Consider the following 18,235-nt stretch of genomic DNA (forward strand, 5'->3'; position numbering starts at 1 on the left):
AAAATTACCATGTTTCCTACTCATTTAAAATAAAAAAATATTAAAATTTATTATTCCTTTTAAAATCATTCAATATTCCTCAAAATTAATTTATTGTTATATGCATTTTATAATTTGATTAGTTTTTTGTATACACTTAATTTACTTTCATTTTTTGAACACTATTCACACTTTTTATAATAATATTTGTGTTAAAATTTATCTGTATATGCTCAGTGCTGATACATATCTCATGTAATTTGTTAATTATTGTATGGTAGTAATTTTTAATGATTTCTGTATCAATTTTCAATCGATATAGAATGTATTGTGTGTATTTTTTTTTAATTACTGTTGCGATCAAGTTTTGTTAACACAATTTAGTTATTTTTTTCATCGTATATTCATACATAATTTCACAATTGTCATTTATTTCCCTTTTGTAACGCAACAGATGAATTTTTCCTTCTGTTATAATTTGTTGTTTTTTTTTTTTTTTTTTTTTTAAGTCATTGGTTTGTAAACAAATTTTACAGATTTATAAAGAAAGGAATAAATTATAAGATTTATAATAAAAATGTTATTTTTTAATATGGTACATAATATCAGTTTAAAATATAAATATTTGTTGAGTGAGATTAAAATGTGGAATAGATGGAATAAATATAAATTTATAAAAACAATTTGAACTATACCAAGTAATTAGTTATATTTTTGCAATTTATAGAAAAAATATTTTTACATAATTTGAGTGTATAATTAACAACTTGAAACTAATGGACTGAAAACCCAAACTTCTTTTTTTTTTTTAAATTTGCTTAGCTTTTATTCAACTTAATATTGTATACATTTTTTGAATATAAAGGTAACCATAGTTAACGTTTATCACCAGGTATACATTTCGTCTTGGCGCACAGAGGCAGGAAGCCTTCTGTATCAATGCATAATGTTCAGTTGGTTGATGGTCGATGGGTGTGTCCTTGTGGAAAAAATTACAAGTCTAAGACAAGTTTAAGTCTGCATATGCGATTAGAATGTGGAAAAGAACCACAATTCAAATGTGACCATTGTGCATACAAAGCATACCAGAAAATAGCCTTACAGAAACATACTTATTGTAAACATCGGTGTGTAGTTCAGACTGAATGACTTTATTTTATTGTATATATATATATATATATATATATAATATATATTATACAATTCTGATATTGTCTAAAAAATATATTAATCCTTATTATAATAACCCAATATAATTATGTACAGAAACATAACGATTATTAAACATATTTCAATTTTAAACATACAAATATTTTGAACAAGTTTTAATACTGCTAAAACTTATATATTTTCTTAATTATTAGTAAATAATATATATTAATTATACTTATACATCATATTATATACTAAATGTAATACTTCAAGTATTTTTAATTTTATTTTTAAGTGAACATTAATCCTAGTGATGAATGTTATATTTGTAAATAGTAGCTAATTTATGTAAGTATTTCTTATTTTTAAAATAATTCATAATTTTATTTTCAAAAAAACTATTAAAATTCATTTTTATAAATTGGCATGCTTAATTACATTTTTTTTCTTTTATTTCATCAAGGTAATGTTAAGTAAAAAAAATATTAATTTCTAACTTAAAAATGAATACCTTTTAATGATTATTGATGAATAAAATATCTCATTTAGTATAAGTTTGTTGATTAATAATAAATTAAATGAGTCATAATATTGGCAATTATTATGTAAAGTTATAAGTATTTATGTCAATGTAATAATCATGGCTATAGGCGTAGTTTAGTTAATTGTTGCTAGAGTGACTAAAATTTGTTGACTGGTAACTTTAAATTTACTCATTAACACATTCACTGCGGATAACACCATTTGACGTCATTCGCGGCTTTATTTTCAATGCACTATAACTCAGTCAGCATTAGGATTAAATAAATAATATTTTGTCAGCCTTATCTTTGAACATTATTCAATAAGTACGTACAAACCGCAGGTCAATATTTCTATTTTTAGTCAGTAAATTATTTAATCTATTTTTAGAAATTTCAATATTGTTATTTTATTAAAATAAATTAATTAAAAAGCAATAATTTGTAATAATATGTCTCTGTTACTGTGTGTGAATAATATTTTGATATGATATGAATCATTTAAAGTCATGACGCCATTTGGTGTCAAACAGCATCTGACCAAAAAATGTGCATAAGGTGCGGGTGACGCCAATTGGTGTAAAAAAAAACAACCACAATTCTCTTCCGCACATACGAACGTACATACTAATTTGATACGCAGTGAACGTGTTAAATGGTCCATCTATAATAAGACTGTAAGCTTCACTTGGACAATTGTTTATTCATGAAGATTTTTTGTCCTTTTACTAAGTTGGTGTGACTAGAACATAAATATATATTAAAAGTGCATTTATTTAAATTATTCTTAATAGGGATCAACAGCTAATTTATGAATATTTGTTGAAAATGTCATTTAATGTTAGAAAAACTACCCATTTTTATTGAAAAATACTTTAAGTATGATGGTAAAACAAAATAATATAATTCCATAGCCTATCATATCCCTGATAGTTACACCTATGATCATAATACTGGATCAAAAATCAACTTAATTGTTTTATTAAATATAGATATCATAAATTAGTAAGTTTTTAGTATATTGGTATTAAAACGATGCTATCATAGTAAACATACTAAGTTGATTGTACTACTTATTAAATTAATAAAGAATTTTATTGGTTGTCATATGCATTATTTTTAAGATGTTAGCGCTAAATTTTGTGTACCTGTATCACATTCACTTATTAAAACTGATCAGTTTATTTCTCATTTTGTGGTTTAATATTGTTAAATTAATAATTTATAAATTGTTAAAAAGGTGTATATTATATAATATAATATGGGTACACATTGGATTATAATCATTCTGTTTTTTAATTTATAAATACTAGTCTCCTTGGTATTTTTTTTTAAAGAATAGGATTTATTGAACTAAACTACAATTAAAAGAGAAATGTAAAGAATGGTTTGTGATAATATAAATTAATGAAATATTTTTAATTAGACTCCATAACATGGTAATTATTATATTTTTGTTGTCATATCTGTCAATATAATTTATTTAAGAGTAAATTATTTTAGTATAAAAATACCTATTAGGTTTATTTAAAAACTTATAAAAAATAATATAAAGATAGCAATAAAATGTTTTGTTATTTTTTTAAACAATTATTTATTTAATGAATATTGCATTAGTATACTCTCAGTATATACTTACATAATATCTATATTTTTTAAAATTCCTAATTATTATTAACAGTTATCTCCTAATAATAACTGATAAATTGTGCTTCCAAGAAATTTTGAATAAATGGAATATTAATAATTAATATGTGTAATATTTATACACGAATCTTAGTATAGTAATTGAAGAGCCTAGAACAATATATCTCTATTTTTTGAAATTGTTAAGGGAGATATCTAGTTATTGCATAAAAAGCTACCCCAGACATCTCCGTTTGCATGATATTAGCTTATTAATTAATGAACAAACATTCTTGGTTATTGCATTGAAATGTATCAAATGTAGAAACAATTATTCTTTGTCAGATAATATAAAAACATATTTTGAAAAAAAGCGGAGACAGCCGGTGTTTGCACTGGATCCTTTAATTATATAACCAAAATGAATTGCTATTAAAACAAAGTTATTTTTCAAATAGAGTATGTTATATATTTCATTATTAACTATTAATATTTTATATGTATTTATATTTATTAATGTGTGTATATAATGAGTAATTAATTAAAAATATTATTTTGCATAGTTATGATTATTGACATTTATAATTAGTGAAAGTCAATAATTTCCATTTAATGAATTACTTTTTTGTGTACGACTTAACAAAACTCATTATTTTAATACTATCTAAACAATATTAATATTAGTATTTTAATATTTTATAAAATTGTAAGTTTATATTTGTATAGCTTATAATAAGTATTAGATTATACATTATTAATTGTAAAATTTTTAAATTATAAAATGTTGTACTGATTATACATAAATAATAAAAGTTTTTAATTAAAAAATGTTTATTATAAAATAAGTATAATAAAAATATATTGAGAGCTGTAAAATGTACATATTTGTTTCGTTTGAAAGAATTATATATGCATTTGATAATAAATTATAAATAAAATGTGATTAAAAACATTTTCTTAATTTTATATTTTTTTTATAATATTATATTAATTCATGTTTAAACACTGCAATTTAGAGTCTATCTAAAAGAATGTATATATATTCTTGTATTATCTTTAAATATGATTATTATTTGCTATATAGTTTTATAAATACAACAACATCACAGTGGTAAAAAGAGCATATATTTACAATTGATGTATCTCAAAATACATTTGAAGTTTGAATAGTTTTAAATTTTTAAATACTTGATACAAAATATTTAAAATGTATAAGATATTTAGTTTTTAATTTAAGTAAAATATATAATAATTATATCTTTTATCTAATGATTTGATCACTACAGATAATTTTAAGTGTTATAAAATAGATATTAGTGTTAACTTGATTATTTATTAATCCATTATACTTATTATAATATTTTTTTTTGTTTAATCTGTAGAAAGGATTAAGCCTTATAAATGTGCTTGTGGAAAAATGTATGGTTCAAAAACTAGTTATCGACTTCATACAAGACTCGAATGTGGCAAAGAGCCTTCATATTTATGTCCTCTTTGCCCTTATAAATCATATAGAAAATCTAATCTTCAAAATCATGCGGGTACCAGACATGGTTATTTATTTAATTAATTAATTTTTGTTTTATACTTAATTATTAGATTTTTTAATTGTATTATTTATTAGCTTATTATTACATTTAAAAGATACTGTAAATTATATAAAGACTAAATAAGTTTGAATTATTAAGAAAAACATTCAATGGTAAATAGAAAAATGTTGTATGTTAGTGTAGACTAAATTAACATGTTATTTGTTGGAGTAGACTAAATTAACTGATTGAACTATTCAATTTATTTAGCTGTTGATAATGTTATATAAAGTTATAATTCATATTTTTTAAATGGGTTTTATTCTTTAGTTATAGTAGATATGATGACATTGAATTTAATATGTACTTTAATAATATGTCAATTTTTTATTGAAATTATCAACATTTTATCTCTATTGGTTTAGTACTCAAAATACATTTTTTTTTAAATTAGCATAAAAGTCTATTATAGTAATTTTGATAAACAATTTAGCTTCTCAAACTTAATTGAGACAAAATGATAAAATGTAATTGTTAAAAATTATCCATTATATAAAAATTAATATTTTTGATATTTGTTTTTATGTACTTTGCATAATTCCTAACTATGTAAAACTTATTTTATTAATCCACGATATTTTTATAGTATATAATGTACATTTTTTATATTCAAAAGAATATTTTTAATTCATACTAGGTAGGTGCATATAAGCTAACTAGATAAAATAATAATTTAGTAAAAATGAAGTCAGAGGATAAGACTACAGAATGTCAAGAAAATTTATCCATATAACTAAAAAATTTGTAGTTATATATTTTCATAGATATTTTTTTTGAAGTCTAAAATTTATTTTTGTACTACATTGATATTAAGATTAAGTATCACAGATACTATACTATAAATTAATTTAAAGTTTATCTTAAATATTATTTAGTGCTTATTTTGGAAACCGATAAATGTTTTTTATTCATCGATAATTATGAAGTTTATATTTTATACTTCAGGGTTATATTATAATGTTAAATAGAATAGATGCGTGGTTTTTGTATTTTCTAGCATAAGAACCAGGTAAAGTAATTTGCTATGTAGGGTCTTTATGTTAATTTTTAACTATGAATTTTGGACACTTAATTAATATTTTACCTAAAAATGTTTTATAAGTACATCAATTTAATGTCTTTATAGATAATATATAATTTGTTGGTGGTTTTGTAAAGCTAAATAGTTGAAAAAAAAACTGTCATTTACACTATTATAAATATTTTTATGTTATCGCAAAATTATTTGTCATTTTATATTCAATACATTTTAAACTAATGGTCTATTCTTCTTTTTAGTGATATATAGGACTTATTTCTATAATTAAGCTATTTTGAAATTTTCTTAAACTACTTAATGAAATTTATGTTGCACAAATAAAGAAGGAGTTGAGGACGGTATAATAAAGAACATTTCTTTAAAATGTATTTACAATTATGTATCCATAACTAGATTGTTTGGAACTTCTTGTATACTTTTATTTTAAAACTGTATACTGTTTAATTTTATATAATAATGTATTTTAGATTATATATATTTATGTATATAAATACAGTTATAATTTTTTTTAATCAATTTTAAAGTATTATATACAATTTGATATATGTCATATTAGAAGAGTTTAATTGTGTAATTTAGTTAGAATTGATAAGAATTTGTTTATATTGATACATATATATTTGTATACATTGATAGAGTAAAACAACCAAAAACTATATATTTTTCTTTATAAATTTAGGTATTAAAAAAACCACAATATTTAATTATGAATAAACTTATAAATTTATTAATTTTAGTCTAATGTTTTCTGTTTCAGATTAATAAAAGAAAAGTACAATGGAATAATCTAAGAATATTACTTTTAAATATCATCAATCACTTTAATAACCTTTTAAAAATTAAACTAACATTTTATTCTATGTTTTGCTTTAAACATTCCTAATTTATGCATGGGATATGGTTGGTGGCAGAGCTATATTTTATCTTGTGGTAAGTCTGAATATTTTGGGTGTATTTTTTCTTATGGTTCATTGGGTACTTGATATATTTATTCATAAATGTTAAATTTATAACCCTGCTTAATGTGTACAGTCCCATGGGGCTTTTGGTGTATAATGCAATTTAAAAGGGTTTCTGAATAAATATTATATTATTACTTATATAATTTTATTAGCCATTTTAAACTAATATAATAATTGTTTGTATCGTAGCTTCATCTACAAAATATAACAGGATGATGTTGGATCCATTGACCAAAGCACGTCTACAATACTGGACCAGTACTTCGGAAACATTCCATTCAACTCTAGCTACAGCGCCTAGACAATCTACATCATCTACTCAACAGCCAATGACAACTAGCGCATCACCTGAGAATTCTGATGGCACTACCACTGCTACTGAACCACGTTTCCCATGTCCAAAGTGTCCGCGTAGTTATCGAAATAGAAATCACCTTTACCGTCATGTACGATATGAATGTGATCGCATTAAGCAGTATCGTTGTGGCATTTGTTTTAAAGACTTTTATAGAAGAGATAATTTGAAAACACACATAAACTATAAACATTTAAATAAGTTAAATCTTACAGCTGCCCCTCCATCCCCTGTTACTGGTGCTTCCACTAAAGAAGTTTAAAAACATTTGTATCTTGTTAACAATACTTCCAGAGTCTAAATATACTAGAATTATTTATGCATAAAGATACACATAAACACATATATACATGTATATATGAATATTTTGTTCATTGAATTTAGTTATTTTTGGTATCTTAATAGTTTATTTAAAATATGAAGTACTTAATTATGATTATTTCATCTGGCACATTGATGGATTGCTCAATTTGTTCTCAAATAATCAGTTTATTATTTAACAGACCTTTTTACTTAATATATTTATATATTTTTAAATTCATTGAACTTAACTAAATTTTATATGAGCTTTTTTTTAAATAATTTTTAGAAAATTTTTTATCACCAATATTGTAAATTATTTTTTCAATATTGTGTTACTTTATTGTTACAAGTTTCACTTGTTTTATATTATTTACTAATGAGAAAGTTTATTAATCCAAAAATACAAATTCAAAATAAAATCTAATTTATTTTATAATTTAGTTATGGTTGTATATAAATATTCCCGGTATAATTATTTATTACATTTTTTCATTATTGGAATTTTATAATTTTCATATACATATATTTATATTTCTAAATATTATTATTAATATATATATTAATTTATAATCTTGATGTGCAATACATTTACTCACTGACTGTAGAAATATTTTGTTATAAAGTATATGTTTTCAAATCTTTAAAACAATTTACCGTTACCTAAATGAATTGATGAGTCTTACATGAAAAAATTATTTAGTTAAAATTATTACTTAAACATAGCATAAAACGCGATCTGAAAGTGCAATAAGTCGATTGTGATAGCTCGAGATGGCCTATTTAAAGTCAATCGTAGCAGGATAAAAAAAATGTGTAAACATTACTATTTGATATTTGTTTACGTAAAGTTGTTAGTATGTAAGATTTAAATTTATATATATTTATAAATTACTGAAAAAATGTACGTACCTACCAAAAAGAAAAAAAAAAATGTTGTTTAAATATTTATCTCGTCGGGCTGGCATATTGTTTTATTTTTGTTTTATTTTTTTTTTTAAATTTTGAAAGGGTTTTTATTTTTGTTGTATAGGTACTTATTTATTTATTTATTTTTATTAGTTTAATTTGCCAGGGAATATTATCCAGCATTATTTTTTAGGTGGTGGGAGGTTAGCAAATTTTTATTTTATTAGTCGTATAAGGGTAACAATGGTGCAATTAAGTAATTTAAATATTTTAAGTACTTATTCAAAATAATATAGCTACACACAATTAATGTTGATATAATTAAATTATTTTTATTTTTACTTTTAATGTGGTGGGTCTAACAAATGTTAAGTACTTAAATTTCAGATCATCAATAATAATTATTTGTTTATTTATCACATATCTAAATGTAAATATATGTAACTAGGCATTTTATTCGTGCATATATTTGTGTTAGTGCAATATATATAAGATTATTGTTACACAATTCAATATTTACCTGATTTTAAATTCAATTGATTTGGATTATAATCTATTGTTTTGTTTTAATTAAAATTTGTATTTTATCGTGCATTAATTCGCATAAAAAAAAAATTATATTGATATAAGAGTATATAAAATAATTTTATCTAATTTTTGTAATGGTTATAAAACCAATATAATTAATTACTAAAGTTCATGCAGAAACTCAAAAAATCACTGTTTATTGTAATACAATTTTGTAATTAATTTATCGAGCTTAGAACTCTAATAAATAAACTATTTATGAATTATTGTGCTATCCTACCTTTACTTATCCTAATACTTGTAATATTTTATTGTAATAATAATTATTATTGTATTTTGTCATGCATTTAGTTCAATATTTACATTTAATATAATATGACAGTTTAAATAATATGTATGTATAAATGCAATTAATCTTGGATAAATTATGATAATATATGAATTGTGTCATAATATATAAAAGTCAGTTAGGAATTGATGTTAAATTCAAAGATAAAATATTAATATTATTAGTTATTTCTAAAAATATTTTATTATTCAAGTAGGCTAGTGAAGATAACAAATTGAAGAATAACAAAGTATTAGTTATATCTATATTTGATTGAATTAACAAATATAAATAATGTATTAGAATATTTATTTATGATTGACATTTAAAATGTTAATTTTCTTCTTTTAATAAAAATTTATTTTAATGGTAATATAAATATAAAAATGTAAAATTTTAAATACTTGCCTGTACTTTATTCCATTTAAGTATAAATCAGGCAGTAGATTCTTAGTTCACGCACATGACCTTATGACAATTAATAGTAAATCTGCCTTAAAAATCCAAGAGACTCAAATATTTTTCATGCGTTGAAGCTGTTAATTTATAAATGGAATAGAGTATAATATATTAATTATATCCTTATTTTTAATTTTAAAGTGAAACAGTATATTCAAATTTAAAATATCAATATCATAATATTTATTATTCCCAGTAGATTTGACCTGATTACTCATACATTTGATATTTATATTATAATTTAATAGACCAATAATGTTTTATTTTAAAATATTTAAATGTTTATTAAATTAATGAACCTTTTTGCACTCTGATTATTATTTAATGTTTTGCAGGTTTTTAAGTTGTGCATGAATTGCATTTAGTTAGATTATATTTGTATTGTTAGATAATGAGCTATAATATTAAATATAATTAATCATAGAGGGCGCTTCATAAATAAATTATGTACTATTATAATGTATTATAATGTATACACTTGTTGATACATATTTATGTTTAATATATTAAATATCTTGTGGGAATTTTGAATGAAAGTATTTTAACTTTTATAAATTTATATAATATTTAAAAATATATTATTGAAGAATAAGTATAATTTAAAATATTTCTATATAGTTATAGAAATAATATGATTCTTGTGTAGCGCCCTCAAAGTGTCATACAGTGTTTTTGTAGAATTATTGATTTTGCACTTATTTAGGAATTAATTATCTCACTTATTTTTAATATAAATATGTTTTAATAATATCCTAATAAAGTGCAAAATTATTGTGTGTTTTTAAGCTTACATCCATGAAGTAGTTGTCGAGTTTTTTGATTGATTGCATCGTAAGTGAATGTAAAAAAAAGTTTAACCACTCATTTTTTTTTTGTATATTTAAATTTTTATTTTCTCATTTTATTTCAGACAATTATTGGAATTTACCTGACCCTCAACAATTGGTACGTTCAGCATGTTACCATTGTGGTAAAACATATCGTTTCAGGGCTACCCTTAATCGGCATTTAAGATACGAGTGCGGTAAAGAACCAATGTTTGCTTGTCCTATGTGTCCTAAACGGTGCAGCCGTAAAAGTAATCTTCATCAACATATACGTATACGTCACAAATCTTCTGTTTCTGTTGAGCCTGAGTCACAGTCTGCATAAAAAAGCCAATCGTTCAATATTTTCTAGTCATTTGAATAAACATATTAGCGTGCTCAAAAGTATTTTACATATATATATACACATACAATATATATTATATATACACGCTCTTATTAGTCTTCCCGAATCATTTTAACTATTGTATAATTTATATATATTTTTATAGTGTGACAAAAATGTGTGCCAAATATTAACATTATTAATAAAATGTTCTAGTAATAACTAATATTAATTAGATTTGTATTTTTTTTAATAAAATTGTAATAGGAATAGATTTTTTTTTATAATTTTGGTTTTAATTTAAAGTATTAATATAGGTACATTGGCAAATTATTATGTTTTCTAAATTATTTTATTAAAATATTTGATCTATTTCAGATATTTCAGGTATATTTTTACATTGCTAATATGCAGCTATTTCTTTCAGATTCCAAGTCAAACAGATAATGCATTGATATTAGTTATTTTATGAAGCAGTTATAAATTTCTTTTAGATGGTTATTTGATGAGTTCATTTTTTAATGTTCTTAACATTTTCTCTAAGTATATGAAAACTTTAAATAGTTATGAAAAATGGTAAAAAAATTAAGCAATAATTGTAGTTATTAAAAAATTAGAAAACTTCTGATAATTATTATCGTGAGGAAACCAAACATAGTTTAAATGAATTTCTAACTGTGGTGAACAAAGTAAAATAACTATTTATTAGCTTGGCTTATGTATCCTATCTGGCTTTATTAGAATTTAAAAATAAAATATTTTAAATTTTGATTTGGAAAGTTCTAATTGATTTATCAGTTAAGAATGTTTTGTTTACTTACAAATTATACTTTAAAATAAATCAAAAGTAAATACGTTTAGTGAATAAGAAAGATATTTTTTGGAATATTGAATATAACTATATAAATATATATATATATTGATATGGGATATTTTAAATATTATTCATATTATGTTCCCTTTTAAATGTATGAATGTATTACAAAACAAATTTAATAAAAATTAAAAATTAGGTAAATACTATTAAATTTTAATTATTAGAAGAAAAGAAAAGGTGCTACCTAGTGTAGTGTGTGATCGGTCCGCTTACATGTTCTCTAACTGTGGTCTACTCATTACTATCCAGTTCTTTATTGGTAATTTGAAGGTGGTTCTGTCATTCACTCAGATAAGTTGCCTTCATACTGATGTTTAATAGCAGAAGGGTTCATTCATGAAACTGTTAATCATCAAGAAAATTATGTTGACCCCTAATAGGTGCGCACACAGGATGTTGAAAGATCATCGATGCAAAAATATCTATATTAAAGAAAAAGAGAAGCGTACTTATTCATATGCTTCAGTCACATTTAGATCAGTATTGTTGGAAGATGTGGCAGAAAAGTGAATCAGATTTCATTGCTTTTTTAGAAGATATGCGGGCTACATACATAAATAACGACGACTAAATTGGTTAAAATGAAACTTATATGTGGATGTGATTTAAATTTGAATTTTTTTTAACTATATACGAGTAAATATTTTTGTAATACATGTAAGCCACCTCCTCGTGGTTTTTTGGGTAATGCTAAGCAGTTTACAAATCGTGTTCACTAAAAATAGGCTGGTAGATCGCACGCTACACTAGCTCCAAAAAAAAATAGTACTCTGATTATGATTGTAATTTTTAACATAAAATGACTAAATAATAATTAAACATTTTAATAAATAAATAAACTTTTAATTCAACAAATAATTTATAAGATATATAACTAATTAATCTATATTCTGTTTCACATAATGGTAACTTTATTATTATTATTATTATTTTAATTCAATTGCGTCATATCATATTAATTGGTTAAATCAATTTTTGTCGTTAGCTTGTGTTTCTGACAGTTGGCTACTAAATTGCTAAATTGGATTACTATAATAATCTTAGAAAAGTACAAGCTAGGTGGTTGTTGGAATAATAAAGTGATGCCCCATATAGTGTAAAACTTGGCGCATGTTATTTACGTCCATTATTGCTATTGTGCGCAGAAGTCCGTCACCTGAGATTAATCTTCTTTGAAACATTATTATACTATATTATATTATATTCAATACTGCGCGAATAGCAACAGTTTTAAATTAATGTCTAATGACTTTTAAGTTTAGTTTAACTATTATTACAAAAATTATATGAAGTATAAGAACCATATTTACAAAATCAAGTATTTAACATTTAATTTAACCATTAATATTTTGAACATTTAAAAACATTTCTAAATTAAAATATACTTTGTTCTTTAATCATTATAAATATGTATGTAACAATGTGGTCACAATGTAAATAGTTGTGTATAGAGGATTTTCTCATTTTTTAATAACATTTATTAATCATATTCATAATTTTATTGTTTATTGTGAAGAATACATAATATCAATAATCTATTAAAAAATTGGTCAATAAATTGTTGATCTTAGGATTTATAGACTAGCATTAAAGTTATGTCTATAAATTAAAAATAGGTATTACATTTTTAGTTGATACAATATAAAATAAATTTAGTTTCTTATGTTAAATAATAATTGATTATTTAAGTGGATGTCATACCCACATGTGTTGTCTCCATCTTACTAATGTACAGCATAGAAAATTTGCAACCAGAAGAACCCATTTTATCTTGTTAGCTTTAATATATGAGTCAATTTACCTGTTATCAAACTCAAAGATAAGAATATTATCTAGGGTATCGTGTAGGTTATTGGTATTTTTATTTTAAAATTAACTATGAGTATTTTAAAGTTTTACTATTTTACATAGCTATAATTTGCTTTAAAATGAAAACATCAATATCAGTCTATGTGATGTCATAGATAATATTTTTACTTTTAAATTTTATAATAGATAAATTTACTCCAATATTTAAGCTAACAACATAAAATGGGTTCTACTGTACTTAAATCTGTAATGATGTACATTAGTAAGACACACAACACATGAGGGTATGATGTCTTCTGAATAAATTATTATATGTATGTTATTAATAATTAACAGTTTAATTCTGAATGATATTAATAATTGTGATAACTCATTTAACAACTAATGAAATTAAATTATTCTGTATACAACTATCTATTATGTTGCCATATTATTAAGTATTTATTTATGGATTAAAATTGTTGAAAGATAATTATAGTCAATAATATTATACTTATAATATAATAATATAGCATTTAATAATTTATAAACATTTTTTATGAAATAAATAGAAAGAGAAAATTGATAAAAATATTTTTAAGTGAGAACCAAATCAAATCAATGTTGTAGTTCTCATTTCAGCGTAAAGGTGAGTGACCTATTTTTGAGTTTGATCTTTCTATTATATATAGATATTTCATCTAACATTTATAAGTTTTTTTAATATTTTGTATTTTGTGTTATCATAAAAATAATATAAGTTAACTCAATATTTTCTGTATATATGTATATATATATATTTATATTAAATAAGTATTTAATTGCCTTAGGATTTCTTTATTGCAGTAACCATATGGTATGATTTTAAATTATAAATAACTAAATTATGTTTAAATGCATAATGATATGAAAAATATTAAGAAAACTAGATAACATGTATACTTAGTTATCTTGCAAATTATTTATTTGGAATTTTAGTATTACTAAATACATTGATAACTCATAGTATTTTGATAAATTATCTTTTTAATTCAAGGAACTTTCTGTCTAAACATAACTTGTTTATAAATCATAGTGTATAATATTTTTTGTTTTTAAGTAGATAATTTATGTTTAATAATCATGTCATAAGTAACATTATCTGCATGATTACAACACTAAACCATCATTGATTAAATATTACATAAATCACTTTTTTTAAAAAAAAATAGTACAATTTAATATTTATTTTTTTTATTGAAATTTAATTTAATTTGGTTTAAAGTTAATTTATTTATATGTAAGATGGTTGTTTATACCTTTACGTTTGTATTTTATATTTACATTGAGATTTGCATGTTATTTAATTGTTAGTTATTGTATTTTAAAAACTAATATTATAATGTTTTATTCGTTCATCTAATATGTAGTTTATATTTTTAGGGTCTTTTGTGAAACAGTTCTTAAATGCAGGTTTTGTAGTAAGTCCACCATCCAATACCTCATCTGTTGATCAAAAACCATCGACATTTAAGTGTGATAATTGTACAAAAAGTTATCGTTACAAACATGGTTTATGGAGACACATTAGATATGAATGTGGAAAGGAACCACAATTTCAATGTTTATTTTGTCCAAAAATGTGTAAAATTAAAACTAATCTTACACAACATATGCGTCTTAGACATTATCAACTTATGAACACTCTATACCAATCACAGTACTATACTTAAAATAATATTATTTTTAAATAATTACATGCAATGTGTTAAGATGTTTTTAAGTGTTGAAATAAAATGTTTCAAATCTTCATATTATTAAAACAATTTAAAAAATGAATATCACTTATTATATTTGTATATTTTTTTTTAAGAAAATAATTTTTATTTGTTGACTTATTAAATAAATAAAAAAAAACAAAAATCAATTAACTTAATATTTATTAAATTTATTAGTTACCAATGAGATATAAGAATAAAAACAAAACTATAAACAATTTAACGCTAAAATGTTGTTAATTATATTATATTATACTGTTATATACGTAATTTTATTTGTTGATATTGAGTTTTGAACTATTAAAATCAATAATTTTTTCAAGTAAAAAAAAAATTCTAAATATTTAATTTATATTTAGTCAACTGAAGTTTGACCTAATATAGAGCTTATATAGACTAAATTTGTGAATTATTTTGTGTATTAATTAATAAATAAAACAATTCATATAACAAGTGATTATTCTAGGAATGAAAAACCTTTGTGCCTAGACCCGTGTATCAAATAAAAAATTTTTTTTCTGTGTTTCTACTAATTTGATGAACTTTTTTCTTGTTAACAAAAAAAGTTTCTACAAATGATCTTTTTTTGGACAATTGTGCATGTCATAGGTTTGTTATCTTTGAGCTATTTCATACTGAACTATTCACAGTATAATCACATTGATATATACATTAAAATTATATAGTACTTAACTATTAAATTATTGTGGATTAAAACTTTCAATCAAGTTTAATAATAACATTTAACCATTAATTTTTATAATCAATTTTAATTATTTAAAATAAGTTATTAATTATATAAAAAAATGACGAAAAACATAACTAATTAAATAATCTTAATAATTCACAATATTTACTGACTATTACCATTGTAAACTAGTATACATTTGGTCCAATATTAATTGTAGGGAATCTTTGAAGATGTATTATAATATATTCTTTTTAATAAAATATGTTGATAAAATTTTTTAAAAATATTTGTGGTATATTTTTTTATGTTTTATTGTTTTTAAACATAAATAATAACTGTATATAAAACTGTAGTTTATTTATTAAGTTTCAATACATTGATTAATTGTAGATTGTTGTTATCCGCCACCATCCTCAGAAAATAGACAGAAATATATAATTGTCTTAAGTATTTCTATCTAGTAAATACAAGTTATAAATTATAAAAACAAAATAAATAATAAAATCATTTTTTTTTATTTCTAATAGTTTTACAATATGATATATAAGAAATAACAGTAATTATAAATATAGTGTTAGGTAAAGTAATATATTTTCTAAAGTATTGTTTATAATTTTAGGTTTAAATAAATTGATCATTAAAATACTTATATTGAACTTAGTCTTGTCTTACTAAATAAGTATAATGAATATAATATTAATATAATAATATTTTATTACTTAGTTGAATATATAAAATATAATATATATTGATGAATTGGTTTTTTTTGTTATATGTTTATTTATCTAGTTTGAAATGTATATTTATTAATTAAATGATACATATTCCTCATCATTAGTGGTGTAGCCAAGGGAGAGGGGGCTGAAAAGGCTATAGCCCTCTTCCCTCGTTGGCCGTATTTTTAATACTGTTTTGAAATATTTGAATTTAAATATGGAAATTGTCTAACAAATTTTAGTTATTTAAAATAGTAAATATGTTGATGACAAATTAACTTTAATATATTATTAGTATTTTTGTTTTGTTGTTGTTTTTGATTTTCAATAATTCAAGTTAAAAGTATTTAGCCCCCCCCTCCATAAAAAAATCCTGGCTGCTCATCATTAATATGTATGTTCATTTTAGAATTTATAAAAAGTACTTAGTAATTTAAACTCAAAATAAGTAGTATTATATTTTTATCATTTTAAACTGATCGTTATGAATTTTGATAATTAAAAATTTTTAAAAACTAGTATATACATTTAAAATTATTTCTAGTTTTGAAAAAAACTGTGAATTAATTAATATGATAGTGGCATCATTGTATCAAACATGTGACCTGCGTAATCGTACTACCAGGAAACTCTCAGTGTTTTTCTCGAAATTAGAAAAAATATTAAAAATCAGGAGATTAATGAAATTAAAATATTGAAATGTCAATTTTTTTTAAAATAATTAAATAAAAAATATTTTTTAACTTTTTTACCAAAACATTAAAATAAATTAAAACATGAAATATTTGTAGTTCTTGTCCCTATGAATCTTATTAAGAACCCATAATAATGATATTTCCATTATTTCAGGAGACATCGCAATGGGTAAATCCTCTTGGGACACCCTGTATATATATATACAAGATACTTGATGTATGAAGATATATTCAGTATGTTTGTATAGATATATAGATACTATCAATTTAGTTACTAAAACACCTTATTATTAAAATTATTATTTTACTGTTTAGTTACAAAGGTATACTTTGAATACTATATTATAGAGAGAGACAAGTGACAATATTTATCTTTATCAGAAATTAAAGTAATGAAAACAACTACCTTTACATAAACAATGTATACATACTCAATTATTAGTATTCAATATGATTTTTGTTTTTGGTACAAATTTAAAAATAACTGTTTATGAACACTAAATGATGCAGACCTTTTTAAATTTATCTAATAAATTGTCCAGTTACAGCATATTAAATCAGTTATCGAAATAATTTGAGGTAAATTTAAATACTTAATTCAATAAATTATTAATTGTTTTTTTATATGAAATGTTGAAAAGAAAATTTATATTTTCATTTGTATCTAGTATTTTAATGCAAAAGCAAATAAAAAAGTTATAAGTTATTAGATTCTAACAAATTCATTAGATATAATATATACTATTATAAAATATTATACAAAGTATTATGTTACAAGTGTTTTTTTAAGTTTTCAGTCTATCAATTATGTT

At 21.9% G+C, this 18,235-nt stretch overlaps 1 protein-coding gene across 50 annotated transcripts in view; it reads left to right on the plus strand.

Moving 5' to 3' along the window:
• LOC113554788 (longitudinals lacking protein-like) overlaps window positions 1-18,235 on the plus strand; it is a 360,082-nt gene that overhangs the window by 48,137 nt on the left and 293,710 nt on the right. The window contains exon 5 of one of the 50 annotated variants that reach the window (XM_026958784.1): window positions 10,658-11,015. The exons of 48 other annotated variants lie outside the window; for them this stretch is intronic. In XM_026958784.1, coding sequence (XP_026814585.1) covers window positions 10,658-10,899 — 242 coding nt within the window. In that variant the 3' untranslated portion in view covers window positions 10,900-11,015. Of the gene's footprint in view, window positions 1-7,057; window positions 7,631-10,657; window positions 11,016-18,235 lie in introns of those variants that run through there. One more of the 50 variants, XM_026958768.1, reaches the window with a different exon arrangement.

This window comes from Rhopalosiphum maidis, chromosome 2, assembly GCF_003676215.2.
Source record: "Rhopalosiphum maidis isolate BTI-1 chromosome 2, ASM367621v3, whole genome shotgun sequence".
NCBI lineage: Eukaryota > Metazoa > Arthropoda > Insecta > Hemiptera > Aphididae > Rhopalosiphum > Rhopalosiphum maidis.